Source organism: Vicugna pacos, chromosome 19 (assembly GCF_048564905.1).
Source record: "Vicugna pacos chromosome 19, VicPac4, whole genome shotgun sequence".
Classification (NCBI taxonomy): Eukaryota; Metazoa; Chordata; class Mammalia; order Artiodactyla; family Camelidae; genus Vicugna; species Vicugna pacos.
The window spans coordinates 33,959,076-33,982,102 of NC_133005.1; the positions used below are offsets into that span (position 1 = coordinate 33,959,076).

The following is a 23,027-nucleotide window of genomic DNA, read 5'->3' on the forward strand; positions in this document are numbered from 1 at the left end:
CTTCATGGACATTGCCTCTCCATGAACCAAGGACAGGCAGAATGGGGGTGGGGAAGATTTGGTAGAGCTGGATCAGTGGCTATTTGGTCTATTAGGTCCAGACTAAAGCGCTATATAATTCTCCAAGGTCTTACCCCAGGCATGTAGCACCACCTGAGACAGAAACTATGGAGAAAGCTACAGATATGGAATTACCAATCTTATGAGCCCAGAAAGAATCTTTTCTAAACAATCAATAACTTAATTTTTATTGAGATATAATTGACCTATAACATGGTATAAATTTAAGTTATACAACATGTTTTGATACATTTAAATATTGCAATATTACCACCATAATGTTAGCTAACACTGCCATCAAGTCACATAGTCATCATTCCTCTTTTGTGGTGAGAGTGATTAAGATCTAGTCTCTTAGCAACTTGGAGATTATAAGAGTATTGTTGACTATAATCACTATGCTGTGCATTAGCTCTCCAGAACTATAACTAAAATTTTGCTCAACCATGCTAGAGCAAAGACTGAATTCTCTTTCAGTTCTAGAAGAGAGGTGTAAAAATCACTTTCATAAGACGAAGCGATCAAAGAATAATCAGCCACAAAATGTGGGGAAAGGGTATTGTAAAGATGTCTTAAATAGTAATAATGATGTTATTTTTTGAGATTCATGATGTTTGATGCATTTGTAAGCTTTTGTACATTTGTGATTTGTTGTCATTTCTCATTCCAAATAAATATTCACTTATATACCTAATTTTGTATTTGTAGTTTTACATTGTTTTTCTAAAATAGGGTTCTTTTCTCTGCTTGGCTCCATCACTTCCAACTTTGTCTCTTTGAGTTCTGTGTCATCTTTAAGAAAATGGCATGAGCAGTTCTGTTCTTCCTCTTCCACAGGATTAAGCAAAGAGAAAGAGCAAATAAATTAATAAGCATAAAAATACATTGTATACTACTGACTGTGAAAGAAATATGAGTTGTTATGATTATCATCAAAATTAAAAACTTGAGAATTTATGGAAAAGGATGGGATACAAAGAATGGCTTTAAGGAAGAAGGAAAATGGATTATCATCCCCTCCCTCAATGAATACAGTCTGAGCACCATGACTTGCTTTGAGGAGGACAAGACTGGACTGGAAAGCACCTGGCACATATACCACCAAAAATGGACTAAACTTCCGGGATGGAGTCTCTTGAAGGGATGTTTCACCCAAGCCTGAGTTTATTTAATTTGTTAAAGAACCAGTGCAAGAATGGGGAATCTGGGAGAAGACGGAGAAGAAGAAGATAGGTTGGGAAGCTGGGGGACAAGAGTTTGGCTAAAATAATGGCCAGAATAAAATGGGCCAAGAAAGACAATGATGCTTATGAATATATTGTAGATTACTCCTGGGAGTTCTCTTCCCAGTCCACGCCAGCAGAGACAGTGAAAGATCAACACACCCTCAGTTCTCAGGGGGGCTATCTCAAGTCAGTCATGAGACTTGAGGGACAGAGTGAATGAAGAGACTTTTTTTTTTCCCTGTCACCTGGGAGGAAGTTGTTAAGAAAAAGAAACCCACCAAGTTAGAATTCTGTGCCTTGTGAAATTACCCTTCAAAAATGAAGAAGAAATAAAGACTTTCTAAGATAAAGAAAAAATTGAAGGAATTTGCTCTGCCTTGCAAGAATGGCAAAAGAAGTTCTCAAGAGAGAAGGAAAATTATGTAAGTCAGAAACTTGGTTTTACACAAAGAACAGTATCTGAGAAGGACTAAGTTAAGGTCAAACAAAAACTTTTCTTTTCCTTACTCTAAAATGAGCTAACAGAAAACACTTTGTTCAAAATAATAACAGCAACAACGCATTCAATTTATACATGTATTCAACATGTAATTATATAATAAGTATAATCAATGACAGCAACGATACCAGGGATAAGAGGGAGGATGTAAGATTATTTTGTTATTATAAAGTACTCACACTACCTGTGAATTACTATAGTGTTATTTGAAAGTGGATTTGGATTGTTGTAAATGTATATTGCAAACTTTAGGACAATCACTTAAAAAAGGTTAAAAAAAAAGTACAACTGATATGTTAAGGAAAGTAGAGAAAATGGAATTATATAATATACTTGATTAAAACAAAAAAGTGAAAGAAAAAATAAGAAAAAAGAACAAGGAAAACAAGTAGAAAACAATAAATATATATAGTAGATATTAATCCAATATATCAGTAATCACTTTAAATGTAAATGGACTATATACACTAGTTAAAAGCCAGAGATTATCAGAGTGGACTGAAAGCAAGACCCAACCTGTTGTCTGCAAGAAACCATTTTAAATATAAAGATACATAAAGATTAAAAGTAAATACATGGAGAAAGATTTATCACGTTGACACTACTCAAAAGAAAGCAAGAGACTAGATCTTAAATGTTCTCACTACAAAAAAGGAAATGATAATTATGTGATGTTTTGGAGGTGATAGCTAATGTTAATTGTGGTAATCATATTGCAATACATAAATATCAACACATTGTATACCTTAAACTTACACAATGTTATCTGTCAATTATATTCCAACTTCAAAAAAAGAAAATAGGAGTAGCTATATTAATTTCAGACAGAGTAGATCTCACATCAAGGAAAGCTATTAGGGATAAAGGGAGACATTACATATAAAGGAGTCAATACTCCAAGAAGGCATAACAATCCTTAATGTGTATGCACCTAACAATAGAGCATCAAAACACAGGAGGCTTGCAATGCATTTATTATGTATAAAATAAGCTACAAGGTTTAGAGTAATGATAGTGAAGATGTTCAGAGAACTCAAGAGGGGTACAGATGCATGGAGTGAAGTCTTTAGCGAAGAGTTGGAAAATATAAAGAACACCCAGAGTTGAAGAAAAAAGTCACTGAAATGAATAACACAATAGAAGGAATTAAGAATAGACTAAATGAGGTAGAAGAGCAGATCAGTGAGCTAGAAAACAGATTAGTGGAAATCACTACTGTAGAACAGAAAAAAGAAAAAAGAATGAAAAGACATGAGGATAGTTTAAGAGAACTCTGGAACAACATGAAGTTCACTAATATTCACATTATAGGGGTCCCAGAAAGAGGACAGAAAAAGGACCTGAGAAAAAATTTGAAGAGATAATAACTGAAAACTTCCCTAACTTGGGAAAGGAAACAGTCACCCAAGTCCAGGAAGCACAGAAAGCTCCACACAGGATCAACCCAAAGAGGAACACACCAAGGCACACTGTAATCAAATTGACAAAAGTTAAGCATAAGGAGAAAATATTAAAATCAGTGAAAGAAAAGCAACAAATAACATACAAGGGTTTTTCAGCAGAAACTCTACAGGCCAGAAAGGAGTGGCCCGATATATTTAAAGTGATAATAGGGAAAAACTTACAACAAAGAATACTCTATCCAACAGGGCTCTTGTTCAGATTTGATGGAGAAATCAAAAGCTTCACAGATAAACAAAAGCTAAAAGAATTCAGCACCATCAAACCAGCTTTATAATAAATGTTAAAGGAACTTCTCTAGTCATCAAATCATAAGAAAAGAGAACAAAAAAGAAGAAAGAGGGGAAAAAAAGACCTATAAAAGACTGTTTTGGCAGTTTAGGGGCTTTAATGGTTCCACATAAATTTTGGAATTGTTTGCTCTAGTTCTGTGGAGAATGTCGTGAGTATTTTGACAGGGGTTGCATTGGATCTGTGGGTTGCTTTGGGTAGTATGGCCATTTTGGAAATGTTGATTCTTCCAATCCAAGAGCACAAGATATCTTTCCATTTCTTTGTATCATCCTTCATCAATGTCTTACAGTTTTCAGAGTATAGGTAACCTCCTTGACTAAGTTTATTTCTTAGTGTTTTGTTGTTTTTGATGCAATGGAAATGTTTATGCCAATTATAAAATTCTGGTTTTTGAAGTGAAAAAAAAAGTGAATGAAGGGCCACAAATGGCAAAATACCCTTTTTATGGGTGAGTTGTATTCCTTTACATATATATGCTGCATCTTCTTTATCCATTCATCTATTGACATGCACTTAGAATGCTTCCATATCTTGGCAATTATAAATAATGTTGCTGTTAATAGCGTGGTGTATGTATCTTTTTGAATTAATTCTTATTTTGTGTTTGGCTTTATCCCTCTGGTAACTATGTAAGTTTAAAAAGTTAAAGCTCTGGGGTATAGCTCAGTGGCAGAATGTGTGCTTAGCATGCATGAGGTCCTGGGTTCAATCCCGAGTGCCTCCATTAAAAATAAATAAGCCTAGTTACCACCCCCTCCAAAAGAAAAAAATAATAAAAAGCTAAAGCTCTAAATATTCTTAAAAACAATGAACAGTACATGTATGTAAATTTTTTAAAATATGTGCAGTATATTGTGTATATGTAGTTACATGCAATATATTGTATATGTGCAGTCAAACTGTAACAATTCTACCTAATAAAGCTGAAAAATGAAAAAAAAGTCCATAAATGATAAATGCTGGAGAAGGTGTGGAAAAAAGGAAACTCTCCTACACTGTTGGTGGGAATGTAAGTTGGTGCAGCCACTATGGAAAACAGTATGGAGATTCCTTTAAAAACTAAAAATAGAGTTAATGTATGATCCTACAGTCCCACTCCTGGGCGTATATCCGGAGGGAACTCTAATTTGAAAAGATACAGATTGACTCTAAAATGTATATGAAAATGCAAAATCCTAAAATAATATAAAATTCAAGCAATTAAGAATGACTTTGGAACAGGAATATACAGTGGAGTGAAATAAAGCGTTCAGAAATAGGATAAAAGAGGAACTCATCAATACATGGGTTTGGAACCATTGAAAAAATGTAATTTTACCTTTATTTTATACGTTACCAAAAAACAATCAACTTCAGGTGGTTTAAAGGTGCAAATGTGAAAGTCAAAATTTCAAAAGTCTTACAAGAAGGCAGAATCAAGTTGTCCCACATTCCTAGGTAATGCAGTGTCATGAGTTCAAATCTTGCTTCCACAACATAATAGATGTGTAACCTTGTACATATAACTTAACCTCAGCCTCAGTTTTTTTCATCTGTAAATGATGATAACAATTGCACCTAACTCATGGGGTATTTGTGATAATTCAGTGAAGGAGAGAGAGAATCTCTTTAAATAGTACTTTACTTGAAGGAATTACTATAGAGGTTAGTTACTGTCATTACTGTTGTGTTTATTACATTCTTTCTATTGTACCAGGATCAGTCTCTTCCTTGCTGTAGAAGGTGGAAGTGAGGAAAAGAAGCAATCCCTTTTTAATTCAATGCTCTGATGGCTCTACCCTCCGTGGTTAAACATACACAGAAGCTCTGCATTCTAGATAAACATGGAACTCACTATCAAGGGTTGAATCAGCCCGGGACCTTCAGTTTCATGGCTGAATACTCAAGCACTCTCTGTCCAACTCAATACCTAGAAATGCCCAATCCTGGCCCTTGGGGTAAGTGGGCTCAGCCCTCTCAAGTATCAGACCCAAAATATAGAATCAGTTGATACCAAGACTCTCCTCCTTGCTGCTGGCTGTACCATGAAGTCTCCTGAGCTGGGAGTTCTCCTGGGGCTCTTCGTCTTCTTCGTGCTGACGACCCCATTGATGGGTGGGGTTTCTAAACTTGCTGACATGATATGTGGAGCATTAAAAGGTATGAACTTGAAGCAGAAAATAAATCCAAAGACCAATTATGAATGACGGAGGAAGAAAAAATTTGATATCCAGGTGGTCCAGGAAGGCTCTCCTTTTATGTCAGTACCCATAAACTCTTAGTTCCCTGGCTTGGGGTGTTACTTACTAGGCATCCTGTGGATGTCTGATGGGAAAAAAACAAACTATGATGCAAAGAACTCCTTTCTAGATAGGAGTCTCTTTTGTAGGAGATGCAGAGACCTAGAAGTATTCTGAATTAGGGTTTCACAGCAAATTTCAAAGATCCCAGGCCATTCAAGCACATCTACTAAGATGAGAGAAAAAGAGGAAAACTGAGAAAACTGAGGCATTTTCAATATCTGGGCTCTCGGTGAGTAGAGAACATTTGAACCCTTGAACACATGGTCCCTGTTTGCCTCTGGGAAGGGGACAGAGCGGGGGATGACAGCAGATGAGGGTAAAAGAGTATCACCCTCAGGGTTATGCATCTTGGCATGTATCCTCCTTTGAGGAGAGCAGCAGTCACAGTCACCTGAATTTGGGGGGCACAGATAGTACAATGAGTCTATGAAAACTGGGGCGTGAGCATTCTGCATTGTATGTCCTATGCGGGCAGTTAAGAGGAGAAAAAGAGGAAAGCATGGAGAAGCAGGAGGCTGTGCTTTAATAATACGTAAGACGTGTAAGGTGAACCTCATCACTCTGTAAAAGATACCAGTAGAATCTCCTTTTTCACTGCTCACTATCTCTGCAAGTCACTGCTAGAACCTGGAGTTTAATCAGTTTGCATGCCCAAAGGCAATCTTGCCAAGTGATCCTAAATCCAAGAGAAAACCAAAAGTCTTTCAGTGACTTTGAATATGGGATTATTTCTAGACTAATGTGAGAAATTTTTAAGGGCCCATGAAGACAAGATCTTCAATTCCCCCCTAACTCAATGGAAACCTTTCCTGCAGATCCCTGCATTTTGGACATCAAATACGGCAGCTGCTTTGAAATTCACTTTAGATTTTTCTACAACAAAACCTCCAAACGTTGTGAATATTTTATCTACTCTGGCTGTGATGGCAACCTTAACAACTACAAGCTTAAAATAGAATGTCAAGTAGCCTGCGACAAAACATACAAAACACGTAAGGAATTCAATTTTGTCCTTGATCCTTGGGGAGAGGAAAAGGAGAGGCTCTGAGACTCCAGGACAAACCCTGGGATGGGAAGAGGGAGGAATGTCAAAATCGAGGGTTTAATAATTGGGTTGGATCTCAGAATCACTTGTCATTTTGCAGTTAGGAAATCAAAAGCCGTGAGAGAAAAAGCCATCATTTATTGTGCAATTACCATGTGCCAGGTACTACCCTAAGTAATTTACATATGTTGATAGAATTTTAAATTAAAATCACCCTAAGATAGATATGCACCATTATTTTTATGTGGCAGATAAGGAAAACAAACCCAGTAGTGGTAACCAGTCGGCCCAAGGTCACATAATTAAATGGCATGGCAAGATTTCTAACTAAATCTGGTCACCAAGGGCTGGATCATCTCACATGCACAAAATCCCCCAGACCCAATCCTTAACTGCTAGGCCTGTGAACTTTCCATAGCAACATGCTGTTTTCTACAACTAAGCTCCCAGCCTGCACTTCACCATTTCCCAGTCATAGGAAATAGAAGAAGATCCATGGAAGTAACAGGGCTATGGTGTGGCTGATTTCCAGCAGAGCGAGATGGAGAGTGGCCTTGGGAGTAACCCAAAAGCAGAAATTTTATTTTATTTATTTAATCTTCCTCGTTACTCTTGGCAGTACCTGTCACATAGAAGACAATAACTAAGTTTTGAGAGAATGAAAGAATGAGAGATTAATCGATGTAACAGGAGGGACAGTGAAAGAGATGGCATTGTCTGGGCTTCCCCTGAGATCAAAATGACTTAAATTAGTCCAGGGAGATTTTTCCAAAACCTTTAACACAGATCTGTGGTTTTTTTGTTTGAACAGGAACAGCAAAAACTGGATCTACTTGATACACCATCTGAAACATAGATGTAGGAAAAATCAGACCAATTTTAAGATCTTTGTAATAAATATTTTGATAATCCTTGAAATTTTCATCCGTTCTCTATTTTCCTGACTTTAGTTTTGTCTTTGCTGAAAAATATCTGTACGGCCATTAAAATGAAAGAACTTTACAAGTCAGCCCTTCATCCTCTCTGAGTATCTCGCTGCCTCCCCTCCTCAACTTTATCCAGGGCTGGAATCTCAGCTGACCCTATCCATTACTCCCCACTCCCTCCTGAACCATTCCTCATGCATGCAGTCGATGCTTTCACTGTTACAGGTGTGACAAGCCAAATCTATACAGGTTTGAATCACCTCCCCTCTTAGGTTGAGCTATTAAGTAGAACCAAAGCACCAAATCTGTGCTACTCTTTGTCCTTGAAATGAAACCGAGAAGAAATTCCCATTCAAATGAAATGTTCTTGCACTCATAATAATTTTTTCTTTGTGGTGGTTCCTGATTCATGTTCACCAAGCCATGAGTCACAACTAGTTTAATTAACCTGCTGGTGTAATCTCTATTTATCGTAATTATTTGGACATATTTTTAGTACCTCAGTCATTGACATTGGACTTGGCTATTCTCAGTCCTTCTGGGAAATGAACCCTCAACTTCAGTTCAGTGACAGTGTCTTAGCTACCAAGAGAATGATCATTCTAAAACTGTCTGCCAAGTCTTCTGAATATAATGCTTGGTTCGACATGGTTCGACATGGCCATGATCTTCTCAGCTGTAGGATACTCAGCTTGATCACTTCATGTCTGAATGTTTTCAGGCATCCCTTCTCTGCACACATTCCTTGTCCATCTTATTGACAAAATTCAGCCTCTCACCTGTGAATCACATTCTGGACTACTGGCAGCCAGGGCCAGCATCAGAGGCCTCGTGAACCAGCGAGATCCTACAGCAAGTCCTGCAAGCCTGGTCTCCACTCAGTTTTAAAAATAAGAAAACCAATCCCCTAAACTGAGATGATTTTCTGCAAAAACTCTGCTTACTTCCAGATCAGATCATTGTCCAGATAGAGTTTACTCTGAACATGTGTATATTCCAACTTTGGTGAAGGCCCTAGAATTATAATCATTCTTTAGCCCCGTCAGCTGCGGGAGACATGCTGTGACAGCCAACTTGGGCAAAAAGAATTCTATTCTCCACATATCAGGGATCTATGCTCTGACTGCTGACCACTGCTTCTGATCACATAAAGAAGCACCTCCTCTCATTGTTATAAGCACCTCCCCTTCAGGCCAAAGTGACTTCCAGGAATTTAAAGGGCCAGTGCCCTTTTCCCTACCCTTCATTTTTCTCTTTTCCTCTTTTTGGGAGCCAGACATTAAAGACTAGGACATTCAAAAAAACAACTGTATATGTATGGAAAATTAGAAAGTGAGCATGCATGATCAGGAAAGGGCTCAGAAAACATGTGAGAATACCTTAAGTTTCCATTTCAGGCTGACCCTCAGCACAGGAACAGTCTAAAGCAATTGAAAGCAAACAGAAAACAAAACTCACAAAAACTGTAACAAAATAAAAGAGAATACCTTGGGGAGAATCTGACTTCCAGAATTACCACATTACTAGATTTAAGTGTCCAGTTTTCATCAAAAAAAAAAATCACAAGGCATGCAAAGAAATATAAAAGTATGGCCCATTCAAATAAATAAAATAATAGAAACTGTCTCTGAAAAAGATATGATAGCAGATCTGCTAGACAAAGATTTTTAAACTACTGTCTTAAAGATGCTCAAAGAACTAACATGAAGAAAGTCAAGAAAATGTTTGAACAAAATGGAAATATCAATAAAGAGATTTTTTTAACTAAATAAAAACAGAAAAGAAATTCTGGAGCTAAAAAGTACAATAACTGAAATGAAAAATTCATTAGAGGGATTCAAAGGCAAATTTAAGTAAGAAGAAAAAAAAGCAGTGAACTTGAACATGGGACAATGGAAATTATCAAGTCTGAAGAACAGAAGGAAAAAAGACCTGTGGGACATCAACAAACTATATTAACATACTCATTGTGGGGGTCCCAGAAGGAGAGGTGAGTGACAGAGAGAGGGGGAGAGAATATATAAAGAAATATGACTGAAAACTTCCTAAATTTGGTGAAAGACATAAATATAAATACCCAAGAAGTTCAATAAACTGCAAGATGTACTCTAAGAGATGCACACTGAGACATTATAATCAAACTGTCAAAAGCTAAAGACAAAGATGATCTTGAAAGCAGCAAGAGAGAAGCAACATCTCACATACAAGGGATTGTCAATAAGGTAACAGCAGATTTCTCATCAGAAACGTTAGAAGTAAGTAGGCAGTGGGTCAATATAGTCAAAATGCTAGGAATTTAAAAAAAAACAACAACAAAAAACCTTTCAACTGAGTATCCTATATCTGGAAAAACTGTCTTTCAAAAGTGAGGGAGGAGGGGAATCTACCAAGATGGCAACATAGGAGGCTCCTGAATTCCCCTCTTCCTGCAAACACACTGAAAGTACAACTGCACGTGGAACGATTACCTCTGAAAGAAACCCCAAGACTAGCTGAGTGACTTACACACTGCATGAACGAGGAAATACCCATATTGAAGCAGGCAGAAAAGCCTGAGACACACTCTCATAAACCCCATCCCCAGCACAGGGCCATACAATCTGGAAGGAACTCCCAACTCCCAGCTTCCCCTTGAGGAGCAAAGTGCTTAGAACTCAAATTTAGTGCCCCAGCTTCTAAGACTCCCACCTGAGGGATAGGCCCCCAGAACTTGTAGCTCTGAAAGCCAGTGAAGCTTGTATCCCTGAGACCCACAGGACCAAAGCAAACAAAAACGCAGCTGTTCATGGGCGCATTTCACTGGGACTATCCCTCCAGTGCTCAGAGCAGAGGGAGCAGGCAAAATCGCTTCCTCCCAGTCTTTCCCTGAAAGGTGTCCATCTGCGTACATTGAAAACCACTGTCTGAATGGTAGGCTTATAATTTAGCACACATCGAGGGGCTGGCCATGATCCTCCCCAGAGACCAGGGAAACCAGTGGACACCTCCCCTACCATCTCCCTGTAGTCTACGATTCCACCCCTGGGTATACATCCAAATGGAATGAAAACGGGATATCAACGAGATACCTGCATTCACGTGTTTACTGTAGCATTATTCATAGGACCCAAGATATGGAAACAACACAAATCTGTCAAAAATAAATGACTAAAGAAGATGTGAGGTTATATATAATATAAATATATATATCATATACATGCACAAATATACATACACACACAATGGAATATGATTCAGCCATGAGAAAGAAGGAAATCCCACCTTTTGCAACAATGTGGCTGGACTTGGAGGGCATTATGCTAAGTGAGATAAGTCAGACAGAGAAAGACAAATACTGTATGATATCACTTACATGTGGAATCTAAAAAAACTGAACTCAAAAACAGACAGTAGAATGGTGGTTATCAGGGGCTGAGGAGTTGGGGAACTGGGGAGATACTGCTCAAGGGTATAAACTTGAAACCAGTAGATAAATAAGTCCTGGAGATTTAATGCACAGCATAGTGATTACAGTCAACAACACTGTATTATGAACTTCAAAGTTGCTAAGAGACTGGATCTTAATTGTCCTCTCCACAAAAAAGACATGGTAATTATGTGACATGATAAAGATGTTAGCTAACAGCACAGTGGTAGTCATATTGCAATATATAAATGTATCTAATCAACAAGTTGTACACCTTAAACTTGCACAATGTTATATGTCAATTATATCTCAATATTAAAAAAAAGAATGATGATATTTCCAAGATCCCCCAAGGGAAAGGATTGGATAGGGCTAGGGTCATGCAACATTACACAAAATCTAGCTGTCACCCAAACTACCCTTGTTACATCTACACTCTCACATTTGGATACAGGCCAAAATCTGATTGACAAGGTAATGGAGAAAAAATATTATTGTCAGCACAAGTGCAATGAGAAATTTAATTTTTGCATAATCTCTAAATATCTCCCCCACAAAATATTTATTAATAACAAAAGGAAAGAGCAATTTTACAGAAGAGAAACCTGGCAGGCACAATCTGAATTAAGTGACCAAAATTATTAGCACCAATTATAGGGCAAATGGACATTGTCAACCACCTAATATGATGCAATGACAAGAACATAGCATCTGTAATATTCTGGTCAAAATATTTAACCTAGGTCCAGTCATGAGGAAACATTGGAAAAACTCAAATTGAGGAACATTGTACAAAACACCTGGCCTATATAGTCTATAAAACTTCAAGGTCATGAAAGTCCAGAAACATCAAGAAATGGATTTAGATTGAAAAGGACTAGAGTGACGTGACAACTAGATGAAATTCATGATCCTGGATTGATCCTTTCTGTTAAAAAGGAGGATCCTGGGACAACTGGCAAATTGTCCTCCAGACACAGGGCATAAGAGAATTCTCCATACAATGCTTATAATGCTTCTGCGAGTGTAAAAAAAAAATGTTATTTTTTTCATCACTTTGGCTTCTATATGGAGAGTAAACTAAAGCAGATCAAGACTGGAATGAGGGATACCAGTTGAGAGCTCTGGTAGACATCCAAATGCTGAATAACCATAGCATGGGCTACAGAGGGGCAGCAGAGAGGGGAGACTTGAACACAGGGGAGACAAATTTCAGGATAAAATTTAAAGGATTTGTAATCCCCCAGGATTATGGAGAGAAGTACGGATGACTCCTAGCTGATCTTGGTCAACTAGGTGAATGTGTCATTCACTAATAAGTGAAAGAACAGATATTTTCAGGTAAGTCTCAGCTACTGTCACTTCAAATATCATTTCTCTGTAGTTCGCTCCATCCTCTTTTTTAGGAACTATGACCATGTCTTGGATTTTCAGCATATACTGCACGTATCCTAACTACTCTAATTTTTTTTCTTTTTCTCTCTCCCTCTAGAAATCTGGATAAATTCCTCTAATTCAATCATCTTTTTGACTGTGAACATTTTTTGGTTTCCGATGACTAGGTTGTTTTTACTTTATTTCAGTGTCATTTATTATTTCTGAGATTTTGTAATTTTTTTTTCATATCTGGCTGGGAGTCCGTTCCTATAATTTCTATTCCTCTTACATAACTCTATTCCTTCATTTATCACTTTAAGCCTCCTAAAATGCTTAATATTTAGACTGTTCTGAAAAAATTATAATTCATCTGACATGAATTTACATTTCTCTGGTTGATTTTACTGGCTGCTATTAGCATCAGGTATCTTTATGTATTTTGGAGTTTTGATCCCAAGTTTTTTTGAGTTGGTAGTTTGTGGTATGTTTTAGCTTTTCCTCTGTTCTTACCTCCTTCTTGACTAGTGGCTCAGTGGTGCCCTCCTGGAACCATCCAGAGTTTAAACAACAGCCTGGAGGCAATGATGATCAAGCAGGCGTCTGTTTATTTTCTCGTCCTGAGTCTCTGTCTTAGTATTTTCCCTGTCAGCCCTGGTCAACTATCTTTGAGTAGTTTTAGAGTTTTCTTTCATGGAAAGAAACCCTATCCAAGACCCTGGATCCAATCAATGTTCACAGGACTGATGCCCGGTGTAAGGTGGGAGTATTTTTGGCCCTATTACCTTCAAAAAAACCCAATTCTGGCCCCACTACCTGTTTGCAGACCCAGGGCCTTTAAGCCAGGGACACACACCCTGTTTGTATTTCCTTGTATCTCTATCCCATCTGTGGTCCACAGAGACACTTACAATCCTTCCAACATTCTTTTTAATATTTTATCTGTTATTGTTATGTATTTAGAATAGAGGAATTGCACCAAAGATGAATTTATTAAGCAATTTTAATAGAATGTTTTTCTAGCATTGTATACTTATAGATTAAATATAAATATAAATATATCCTCCATAGCCAAATTTGGGGTCCATGAGTGATGAGACCATGTCATCTAAGTCTTCGGTGTTCCTCTACCCACTCTCCATTCCTCTAAACCTAGGACATACCTAGCCCATCAGAGATTAAATCAGAAGAATTGATACATCTGGAAGGAATCCCTCCATGTTCTGAGGCTGATAAAAAAAATAAGGGAAAATATCCTTAGTTGCAAAGTCTTTTAGCTAGTGATATCATCATAATTTTTCAGTTTTATTCTAGTAGATGAGACAGAATCAAATAATCAAATAATTAATTAGACAATCAAGCAGTCTATAAATGAATACAATATAAATAAAAGTACAACTTTCATAAGTGTTACCAATGATAGACACAATGCTATAAATTTATAGAAAAGAGGGCTTGATCTGATCAGGGAAGCCATGAAAGGGTTAATGGAAGAAAGGACAATTGAGCTAAAACCTGATGGATGAAGCAGAGAAGTAATGAGATATGGAAGAACAGTCCAAGCAGAGAGAACACCATCTACAAAAACCCTGTGGTTGAAGAGAAAGTGATGGGTATAAGAAACTAAATTAAGCTCCACAAGGTAGGGGAAAGAAGAGTAGGAGGAAGTTTTGAGAAGACAAGATGACTCTAGAGATGGGAAAACATAAAGTAAGTGAATTTACAGGCATTATTATATTTTCTTACTTCTTGTGTTGGGAAATAAATTCCTAAATAGTCAGGAACAATATAATACTCTTTACTAGGAAGACTATAAGGCATTCATTAAGTCCATTAAGGTTGGTATTAACAAAGATATAATGGACCAAAATGGCATGATGAAACAGTTCTGGAGAAGGAAACTGGTGATGGTTGCACAACAATGTGAATGTACTTAATTCACTGAACTGTACATGTAAAATGGGTTAAAATGGGAAATTTTATGATATGTATGTTTTACCACAATAAAAACCCAAGCTCATTATAACAGTATGTATATAACATATGTCCCAAATGATCTAGTATTTGGTCCTATTGTAGAATCATAATAAAATAATACATAGCAAACAGGACACTTGGAGGTTGGAAGTCTCTTTGGTTAAATTTATGCATAGTTTCCACATAAAAGACTATGGCTATGATTATTACGTCTATTGACCAAGTGATGGGCTGCTCAAGCAGAAGATCATGACATTTACAAAGTGACATATCGGGTCCATTAGACTATTAGGAATACCTTCTGTGTTGAGGATCTCTAATGGACAGGAGTAGTCTCATGTTATGGATCCATTTATTCAATAAATTACTCTTGACAGGCAACTATGTGTCAAAATGAAAGTTTCATTTTTATTTCCTTCTCTAAATCTAGTTCTCACGTACTTTTAATGTTACTTATTTCACTGCTCTTGCAATACAGGCAGATCATTACAACTGCCCATAAATCCATGAATTAGGCTGTCTTTGCTTCCAGGTAAAGTGGACAAAGAGATATTTCTTCAAGTTCTGCTTACTGGGAAAACGTCCATTCCTCACTGTCCTTCAGGGTAATGGAGCTATAAATGTTGAAGCAGTTGTTTCCAGTTGGTCCTAACACACATACAGAGAAGGACTGTGCAAATGAGACAGTTTTTTCACCATTAGTCATCTGGTCTTTGAGAATTCCTGAAGAAGCCATAAGTGTGGATTTCAAATTCTGTGACAACACAACACAACAAGAAGAGTGTATTTTGGTGAGTGGTAGGGTGCATGCTTAGCATACACAAGGACCTGGGTTCAATCCCTAGTACCTCCATCAAAAAAAATAGTACATTTCATGGGCTGACAGTGTAATTTGCCTGCTCATAAAATGTACTTGTGCCTTTGGGGCCATCTCATAACTGGTCTAATGTAGATTCCTTCCTTATTTAGATGGACTTTTAATAAGTTTACTAAGAACTCTAAGCTTTTCTCAAGCATCCTTCTATCATAAGCTTTTTCCAGACAAAGCGGAAAGTTAATGACCCTCACTGTTTTCCACCCCATAACATTTTCACTCAATGTCTTTGACCCCACACACTGGGATGGAACATTTCATCTTCTCTCCCTGAGGGCCTGCAGTTCAGAACATTCACTCCCACGTGCATGACCATACGGGAACTTCAGGAACCCAATATTTAAATAATAGTGTCATCCGGTAGCTCTTCTTCTGAACACATGGGGGAAAATGCAAGGCATTTAGCACTCTGGAACATATTTATTCCTCTTTCATAGCCTAGGGCCTCTCCCACTCAGCCCTGCCACTATTCAGCCTTGTCCTAATAGGGACAATGGAGCTTGTGATCAGAAGCAAAGATGTAGACCTTATTGGGAAACACGGAACCAGAACCTTCAGATTCCCTTTACTCCAGCCTTTGGCCCTGATCTCTCTCCATGGTGTGGAGAATGTACTCCAGCCAACACAAGACACCTAGCCTCTACCTATTAACTATTAAATCACGTTCCAAGTCCTTTACACAATTTCATTATGAAAGCCTTAAAAAAAAGAACGATGTCCCATTTGGCTTCCTCTAACAATAAATGACCTTGCACAGCAGAGAAATAAGTAATTATGTATTATTGTATGTTGATTACATTATCAACACAAGCCTGGATCATAACTACACAATAGAAATCAAATATGCAAGGCATTTAAAGGTTACCAGAAATTTTAATATGTAAGTTTAACATTTTTCAAAAATAATTTTCTACCTATATCGATATTGAGGTTAGATTTGTTGCCACATAAAATATATATTATTAATCATATGGACATGTGGAGTCATAATATATAACAGAATTCATATAGTTTATGCATTACAAGCTGAAGTGTTTTAATCCTTTCCCATTTACAATGTCCAGGTACAAAATTATAATTTATTACCTTAGAAAAGAGAAAATATCCTGGCACCAATGAGATAATAAAATGAAGATTTGCCCAATATGAACCAAAATTCCTGAACATTAAAACCCTAGATTCCCTGACTCTTCCCCAAATACTCACTGCTCCCAATTCTCTCAGTCATGAGTTGTTCCTGCCCACACTTACCAGAAAGAAAAGACATCATGAGTTAGAGCCCAATATGTGAAGGGAAAAGTTCTACAAAGAAAAATTGGGGTGCTACTACCAGATGGAGGATAGTAGACAAAACCAAACATACTACAGTCCACCCCTTGACTCTTCAACTCATATGCTCTGCTTTCCATTCATAAGCTTTTTTAAAGTTTATGATTAACACAGCCAAAAGCATTTACCCACAACCAAAGAGACCATCAAAATCCCATTCACTACCTCAACTAACTTCAGGCCTAGGGTCTTAAGGATAAAGTCCCTTCTCTTTTAGCACAGTCTGAATCCTGCCAGGAAATTGTGCAACCACTATATCAAATGACAAGTTTCAGTATCAACCAACATGTCTTTAATAAAACAGTAGGTTAAATGGAACAAAAGAGAGAATTTCACTTAATTCTGTAATACAAGCAAAGGAAAATAGGTAGCATCTTTGTGCTATATCTTATAAGGTTCTAGCTAGTTTTAATAACACCCCATCTTTGGCCAGAACCTCTCTTTAACAGGGCTCTTTTCATCTTGGGTAACCCAAATTAACATTCTAGACAGAAGAAATATGAGCTCATTGTGGGATTTCCTGGGTAGCTTTTAATCTTTTCATCTTTCAGGCTTTCATGCTTTCTAGCTTCCATGAAACTTGATCACTAAGAATGATGTACAATACATGCTTTAGGGCTTCAGGGTTCCTTCAGTGAAGCATTAACCATATCCCCCTTCACAGTCAGGCTCATTCACTTTAGGTAAAAACACTACCCCTCTTTTCCTGCTTTACCAGGTACATGAGAATTCCCACTGAGGCTATCCATGTGGATTAAGAAAGCTGTGACAACACAGCAAAAACAGGAATAGCCGGAAGTGAAATACACCTACAATGAAATTTCCTAGTCCAATATAAACCCCTTCTTCTCTCTATTGGAATGCTACTGGGTACATGGGTGCCTCAAGCATTTCTCAAGAACTTCAACTATTAGTTTTCTACCAGACAGAGCAGAAAACGCAATTCCAAAAAAAAAAAAAAGAATAAAGGAAAGTTAATGACCCTCATTGCTTTCTGTCTCATTTTTCTTTCATTTTAAGTTTTACAGTGTATGCCTCCCACTGAAATAGAATATCTCACTTTCTCCCCCCAGAGACTTGCAGTGCAGGAGTTCCACTGCCATATTTATACATGACAGTAGAGAGACACTTCATGCAAAACACTAAGGTATCCAGCATCCTGGGAGATGTTTATTTAGCTCATTATAGCCTAGGCCCTCTCCCATTCAGCTTTTCTTTTTTAATTTTGGGGAGAGGTAATTAGGTTTATTTTTTTTTAAATGGAGGTACTGGGGATTGAATCCAGTATCTCACGCATGCTAAGCACATGCTCTACCACTGAGCTATATCCTCCTGACCCACTTCCCATTCAGTTTTGCCATCACCCAGGCTTCTCCTTATCAGGAGCTGGGCTAGTTAGCATGTTAAACAAAAATGTTACCTCTGTTGGAACCGTGGAGCAAGCCACCTCTAGTCTCCTGGCCCAACAATGAGGACTAGGAACAGGCTTCAGAGTGAATGTGGAGTTTTAAAAAAAAAAAAAAAAGGCTTCATTTTTTGAAGCTGCATATTTAGGTCTTTTAGAACGCCGCTGTTTACTCCTTTAGTTTCAGATATAAACTGCTACCATCACATCATGATATTCAGTGATGAAATCTTGTTACTACCATTCCCATTCCTTTTCATTTAGAATCAGAATAGTTTTATTACAAATTTCTAAAAAAAAAAAATGGAAGGGAGAGAGGGAGAGAGAGAGAAGGAAAGGAAAGAAGGAAAGAAGGGAAGGGAGGGGAAGAGAAGAAAAGATTAAGTGAAAGGATCCAGACACAAAAGACTCCAAATTGAATGATTACTTTCATATGAAATGTACAGAGAAGGCAAATTTATAGACACAGAAAGTAGATTACTGGTTGTCAGGGGCTGAAGCAGTGAGAGAATGGGATATGAGTTTTATTTTTGAGGTGGTAAAAATGTTCTGAAATTAGATAGTGGTGATGGTTGCACAATTTTGTGACTATCTTGAAAACCACTTTAGATTTGTGAATTTTAAATTATATCTCAATTTTAAAAATAAATTGTGTGGTACCTATACAGGAATAGAAATATTCATAAATAAATCAAATAGAAAATCCAGAAATAGAGCCAAGTATAACAAAGAATATGATGAAGTAGCATTTCAAATCAAGGGAAATTTTATATTCTTCAATAAATGATAGGAAATTTGCTATTCATTTGATATGGTAGTCAAATTAGATCCCTATTCAATAAAAATAAATTTCAAACACATTAAAGTTATTAACATAAAAAAATAAAATGATGAACTAATAGAAGAAAATATAAGAAAACATTTTTCTAAATTTGGGGTGATGGAGGACTTTCTGAGAAAGACAGAAAACTCAGAAGCCCGTATGTTTGTTTGAGACTCATAATTTATAGAGTACTCCTGTAAATCAATGAGAAAAACATAACCCAAGATAAAAATAACCAAAGTGTAAGAAGAGGTAAGGCAAGTGAAAAATTCACAATGTCAATAACCATGCTAAAATATTCTCACCCCCACCAGTAGTCAGGGAAATACAAATTAATGACCTGTCACTTTTTACCCATTAAATTTACAAATAAGTAAGTGTCAGCAAGGCTGTGGTGAATTGGGTAATATGCTGAATTTTATAATGTATATGCTTTTGACCTAGAAGCCCACCTCTAAAAATTTATGTTACAGAAATAATTGTACATAAAGACCCATGTATAAGAATATTCACTACAGTATTATTTGTGATTATCAGAAACAAACTGATATATGAATTAATTGGCATTCCATTTCCTATACAAAATATATTGTTCCCACCTTGAGAGGCATGGGTAGTAGATGGCTAAAACAAAATTAATCCTCAAAAGTATGATTCTAGCATTTGGAGGAGCAAAGAACACTGTCACCTGGAAATAAGGTTTCTGAGCACGTGGAAAAAATTTGGAGATTGGATGAAGGGACTGAGAGAAGTGACTTTCTTTACTTTCTCAAATTCAATAAAGAAATTGATAGGGATAGATACATTTTTGTTCTCCTGTAATTTTAAATATTTTTCTTGTAAGGTTTTAAAGACAGAAAATTATTAACAGACGTCTGATAGAACTTAACAGTATAATCATCACACCAGTAAAATCAGCATTTATTTAAATTGCATGTATGTTTATTAATGAACTCAGGCATCCTGCTACTGAGTCCTTTCAAGTAATTTCATTTTATAGAGATTTTTATACTTTTAACCATAAAAAAGCCACACAAACTATTTCCTAGCGAATTTTTCATCTCCTCCACGGTAGAGTTCTAGCCTTTTCACATTCTTATTATTGAAGATATTTATTTCTTCTGTTTTTCTTGGCCATTCTTGCTAACGTTTTGTTACTTTTGACTTTTTTTTTTTGTAGGTAGGGAAGGTAATTAGGTTTATTCATTTTTTAGAGGAGGTACTGGGGATTGAACCCAGGACCTTATGCATGATAAGCATGTGCTCTACCACTTGAGCTATACCTCCCATCGTGTTTTGTCATTTTAAATGTGTTTTTAAAGTACAAATTTTCATTTGGCAATTTTACTGTTTCTTTTTTCTAATTCATTTTAACTATCCTCATCAGTATCTTTTGTCTACTTTCTTTTATATTTATTTTGCTGTTTCTGTTCCAGTTTAAGTTCAAGGCTACGTTAACTTACTTTCCAATGTTTCCATTTATATATTAAAGTGCTGATAATAATTCATTTACAACTATTCATTATTGAGATGCTGATGTGATTGCTGATGTTCTGAGCCATGAGTTGTCATGATCCCTGGATGTGGAGAGAAGGCAGGCTGAGGTTCACCACAGAGCTTTGACAAACTGTGACCTGGCAAGCTCCATGGCTGGGTACCCAGGTACTTACTGTCCTGCTCACTAGGCTGATTCTAGATGCACCAAAATCTTGCCCAGGCTTGGGCCCTGGGGAGATGAAATCAGAGATGGGTTCAACTCCTCTCAAGAATACGTGCTCCACCCCTAAGATACAATATCAGCCCAGTCCAGGACTCTCCTTATCTGCTATCTGCAACACCATGAAGTCTGAATGGACCTACTTTTCTCTGTGCCTCCTCTTTTCCATGCCCCTCCATACACTTTCAGGTGTCCTGTTTCCTAAAACTTTCAAGGAACAAACGTGTGATAGTGGACATCTTGGAAGTAAGGCAAAGTAGGAGGGGCAACTTGGGAGGGCATGGTGAAGGGGAAGGGGGGTCTAGGCAGCCGGGGGAACAGTTGCTGTCAATAAGCAGGAATCAAGTCCTTCTTCTATCTCAATCCGTATGGTCCTAGAGCATCTGATTTCAGGAGTTACATTGAGTTCCGCCTACAGATGCAAGAAGGAGGAAGACAGAAAGTAGAATCTATTTATGTTTTTTCCAAGGGATTCTGGTGTCAGAGGAGTGGGGATTATGAAAATTGGATTGATGTCAGGAGTGTCCAGGAAGTTCTTTTATTTGGTGTGGATATGTATGTGTGTGAGTGAGTGAGTAAGTGAGTGAGTGAGTGAGTGAGTGTGTGTATTAGATGAGTTTCAGTTCTATTTATCACATATACACAGGACCACTGTGTTACATTCTACAGACACAGAGAAGCAGAGGCCACCATTCACATGCTTAGGACACTCACACTCTATTAATTTAAATTAATTTGCTCCTTTCACATTATAACGGACATGGATGAACAGAGCAAATTCAGGGTAAACAGCAAATTCCCAGTTGTGGATAAGGGCTGTAGTTGAACTTCAAGAAGACTGACAAGAACTCCTTCTTTGTCTCCAATGTGGTCACCATCGCTCCTGCTCTAACCACCTATCTCCATGGTCTCAGTGAGACAAGGTGAGTCTGAATGGGTAGTTCAAAAGGGGGGCTGGATGGAAGAGGACACAGATTCTGGTGGAAGAAAGGAAGCTCTTCTGCCAGACTAGACATTTTAAGCCTATCCCTCAGCAGTAGATGGAGAGAGTCAAAGGCCGTTTTAGCTTATGTGTTTGCAGACTCTGCGGAGGTGAAGCAAGGGCTCTGACCTCTGTCCTTGGGGGAACAGATGAGATGTTCACCTCTGGTGACTTGGGAAAGCATGTGGAGAATCAGGAAATGTGACAGACTTCATATCCAGAAGGAATACTGTAATGAATGGAAGCAGCCTCAGGTCTTTCCTGCTTTTTTTTTTTAAGATTTTTTTTCACATTGTCTCTGTTTGGGGGGAGGGGTGTTTAAGTTTATTTTTATTTAATTTATTTTTGTTCAATGAAGGTACTGGGAATTGAACCCAGGACCTCATGCTTGCTAAGCAGGCACCCTACCACTGAGCTATACACCCTCCCCCAGGTCTTTCCTGCTTTCATCTCTAAAGTGATGAAGCTACCTTGCTGTCCTCCAGCTGTGTATTGGAGTCACGGACCCAAGATGGAGTCTGGAATCATTGCCCCATATCACATATACAGTGAAATTTATGCTCAAGGGACTCTCCCAGGGTTAAAGGATCAGACAGAGTCGCATGGGTTGATGAGTGTGAATAGCCAGAGTCAATGAAGAGAAAAATGCCAACTTGGCTGTGGAAAGATCACCTGACTCTGACATTTTCGTGTGCAGAAATCTGTAACTATCCTCCAAAGATGGGTGTCTGCCATTTAAAGTTGACCAGATTCTACTACAACACCTTGACTTTTTTGTGTGAGCCCTTCATCTTCTCTGGCTGTGGAGGCAACAGAAACAACTTTAAATACAAATATATCTGTGAAAAATTTTGTATTTCTAAAAGGTAAATCTCTCAACAATTCCCTCCTTCACCTCCAATGACACCAAATACTAGGAACCATGGTCTTTCAAGAAGAATCAAATGAGAGGTCAGGGGAAATTGAGCAAGGGGACCAGAACTTATACTTGGGTTGGGGACGTTTATAAGCACAAATTTCAATGTCTCAAGTCACTCAGTCCAATGCAACTCTTTTAAAATTGTGAAAATAGAAGACCAGAGAGGCTGATGACTTGCCAAGCTCATTTAGAAGAAGGACTTTGATCCAGACCCTCTTAGCTCTCCAATCAGCATCTCACTACTACCACGATGGCCTCAGGTCTTGGAGAGCCTGCCCAACACCTTATTGTTGCGCAGTTAAAAGAGAAGCTTTGGAAGTGTCAGGAGAGCAGGGGAAATCTAGCATCATGGTCCAGTATCCATAGTGAATGTCTAAACAATGGACTTATGCTCAAGAGCAGAGACATCACTTTATTAATTTGACTAT

General features: G+C 37.6%; 2 protein-coding genes and 1 non-coding gene across 6 annotated transcripts in view; 1 reads left to right on the plus strand and 2 right to left on the minus strand.

Moving 5' to 3' along the window:
• LOC102537708 (protein WFDC11) overlaps window positions 1-23,027 on the minus strand; it is a 61,514-nt gene that overhangs the window by 31,850 nt on the left and 6,637 nt on the right. For 2 of the 4 annotated variants that reach the window (XR_012061767.1, XR_012061768.1), the window contains exon 1: window positions 8,573-8,852. The exons of 1 other annotated variant lie outside the window; for it this stretch is intronic. The gene's annotated coding sequence lies outside the window, so the exon portion shown is untranslated. Of the gene's footprint in view, window positions 1-7,139; window positions 7,713-8,572; window positions 8,853-23,027 lie in introns of those variants that run through there. One more of the 4 variants, XR_012061769.1, reaches the window with a different exon arrangement.
• SPINT4 (serine peptidase inhibitor, Kunitz type 4) lies at window positions 5,565-6,870 on the plus strand. The gene is made up of 2 exons (XM_031687972.2): window positions 5,565-5,679; window positions 6,638-6,870. Exons 1-2 carry the CDS (start codon window positions 5,565-5,567, stop codon window positions 6,868-6,870), a joined length of 348 nt encoding a protein of 115 aa, XP_031543832.2.
• On the minus strand, window positions 20,196-20,268 carry TRNAD-AUC (transfer RNA aspartic acid (anticodon AUC)). The gene has a single exon. It is a non-coding gene; the product is annotated as a tRNA-Asp (tRNA).

Excerpts from the sequence above, each read along its gene's own strand:
- SPINT4 (XM_031687972.2), top strand. The coding sequence starts at position 5,565 with ATGAAGTCTCCTGAGCTGGGAGTTCTCCTGGGGCTCTTCGTCTTCTTC. Across the intron at positions 5,680-6,637 it reads GATATGTGGAGCATTAAAAG|ATCCCTGCATTTTGGACATC; the intron begins GTATGAACTTGA and ends CCTTTCCTGCAG.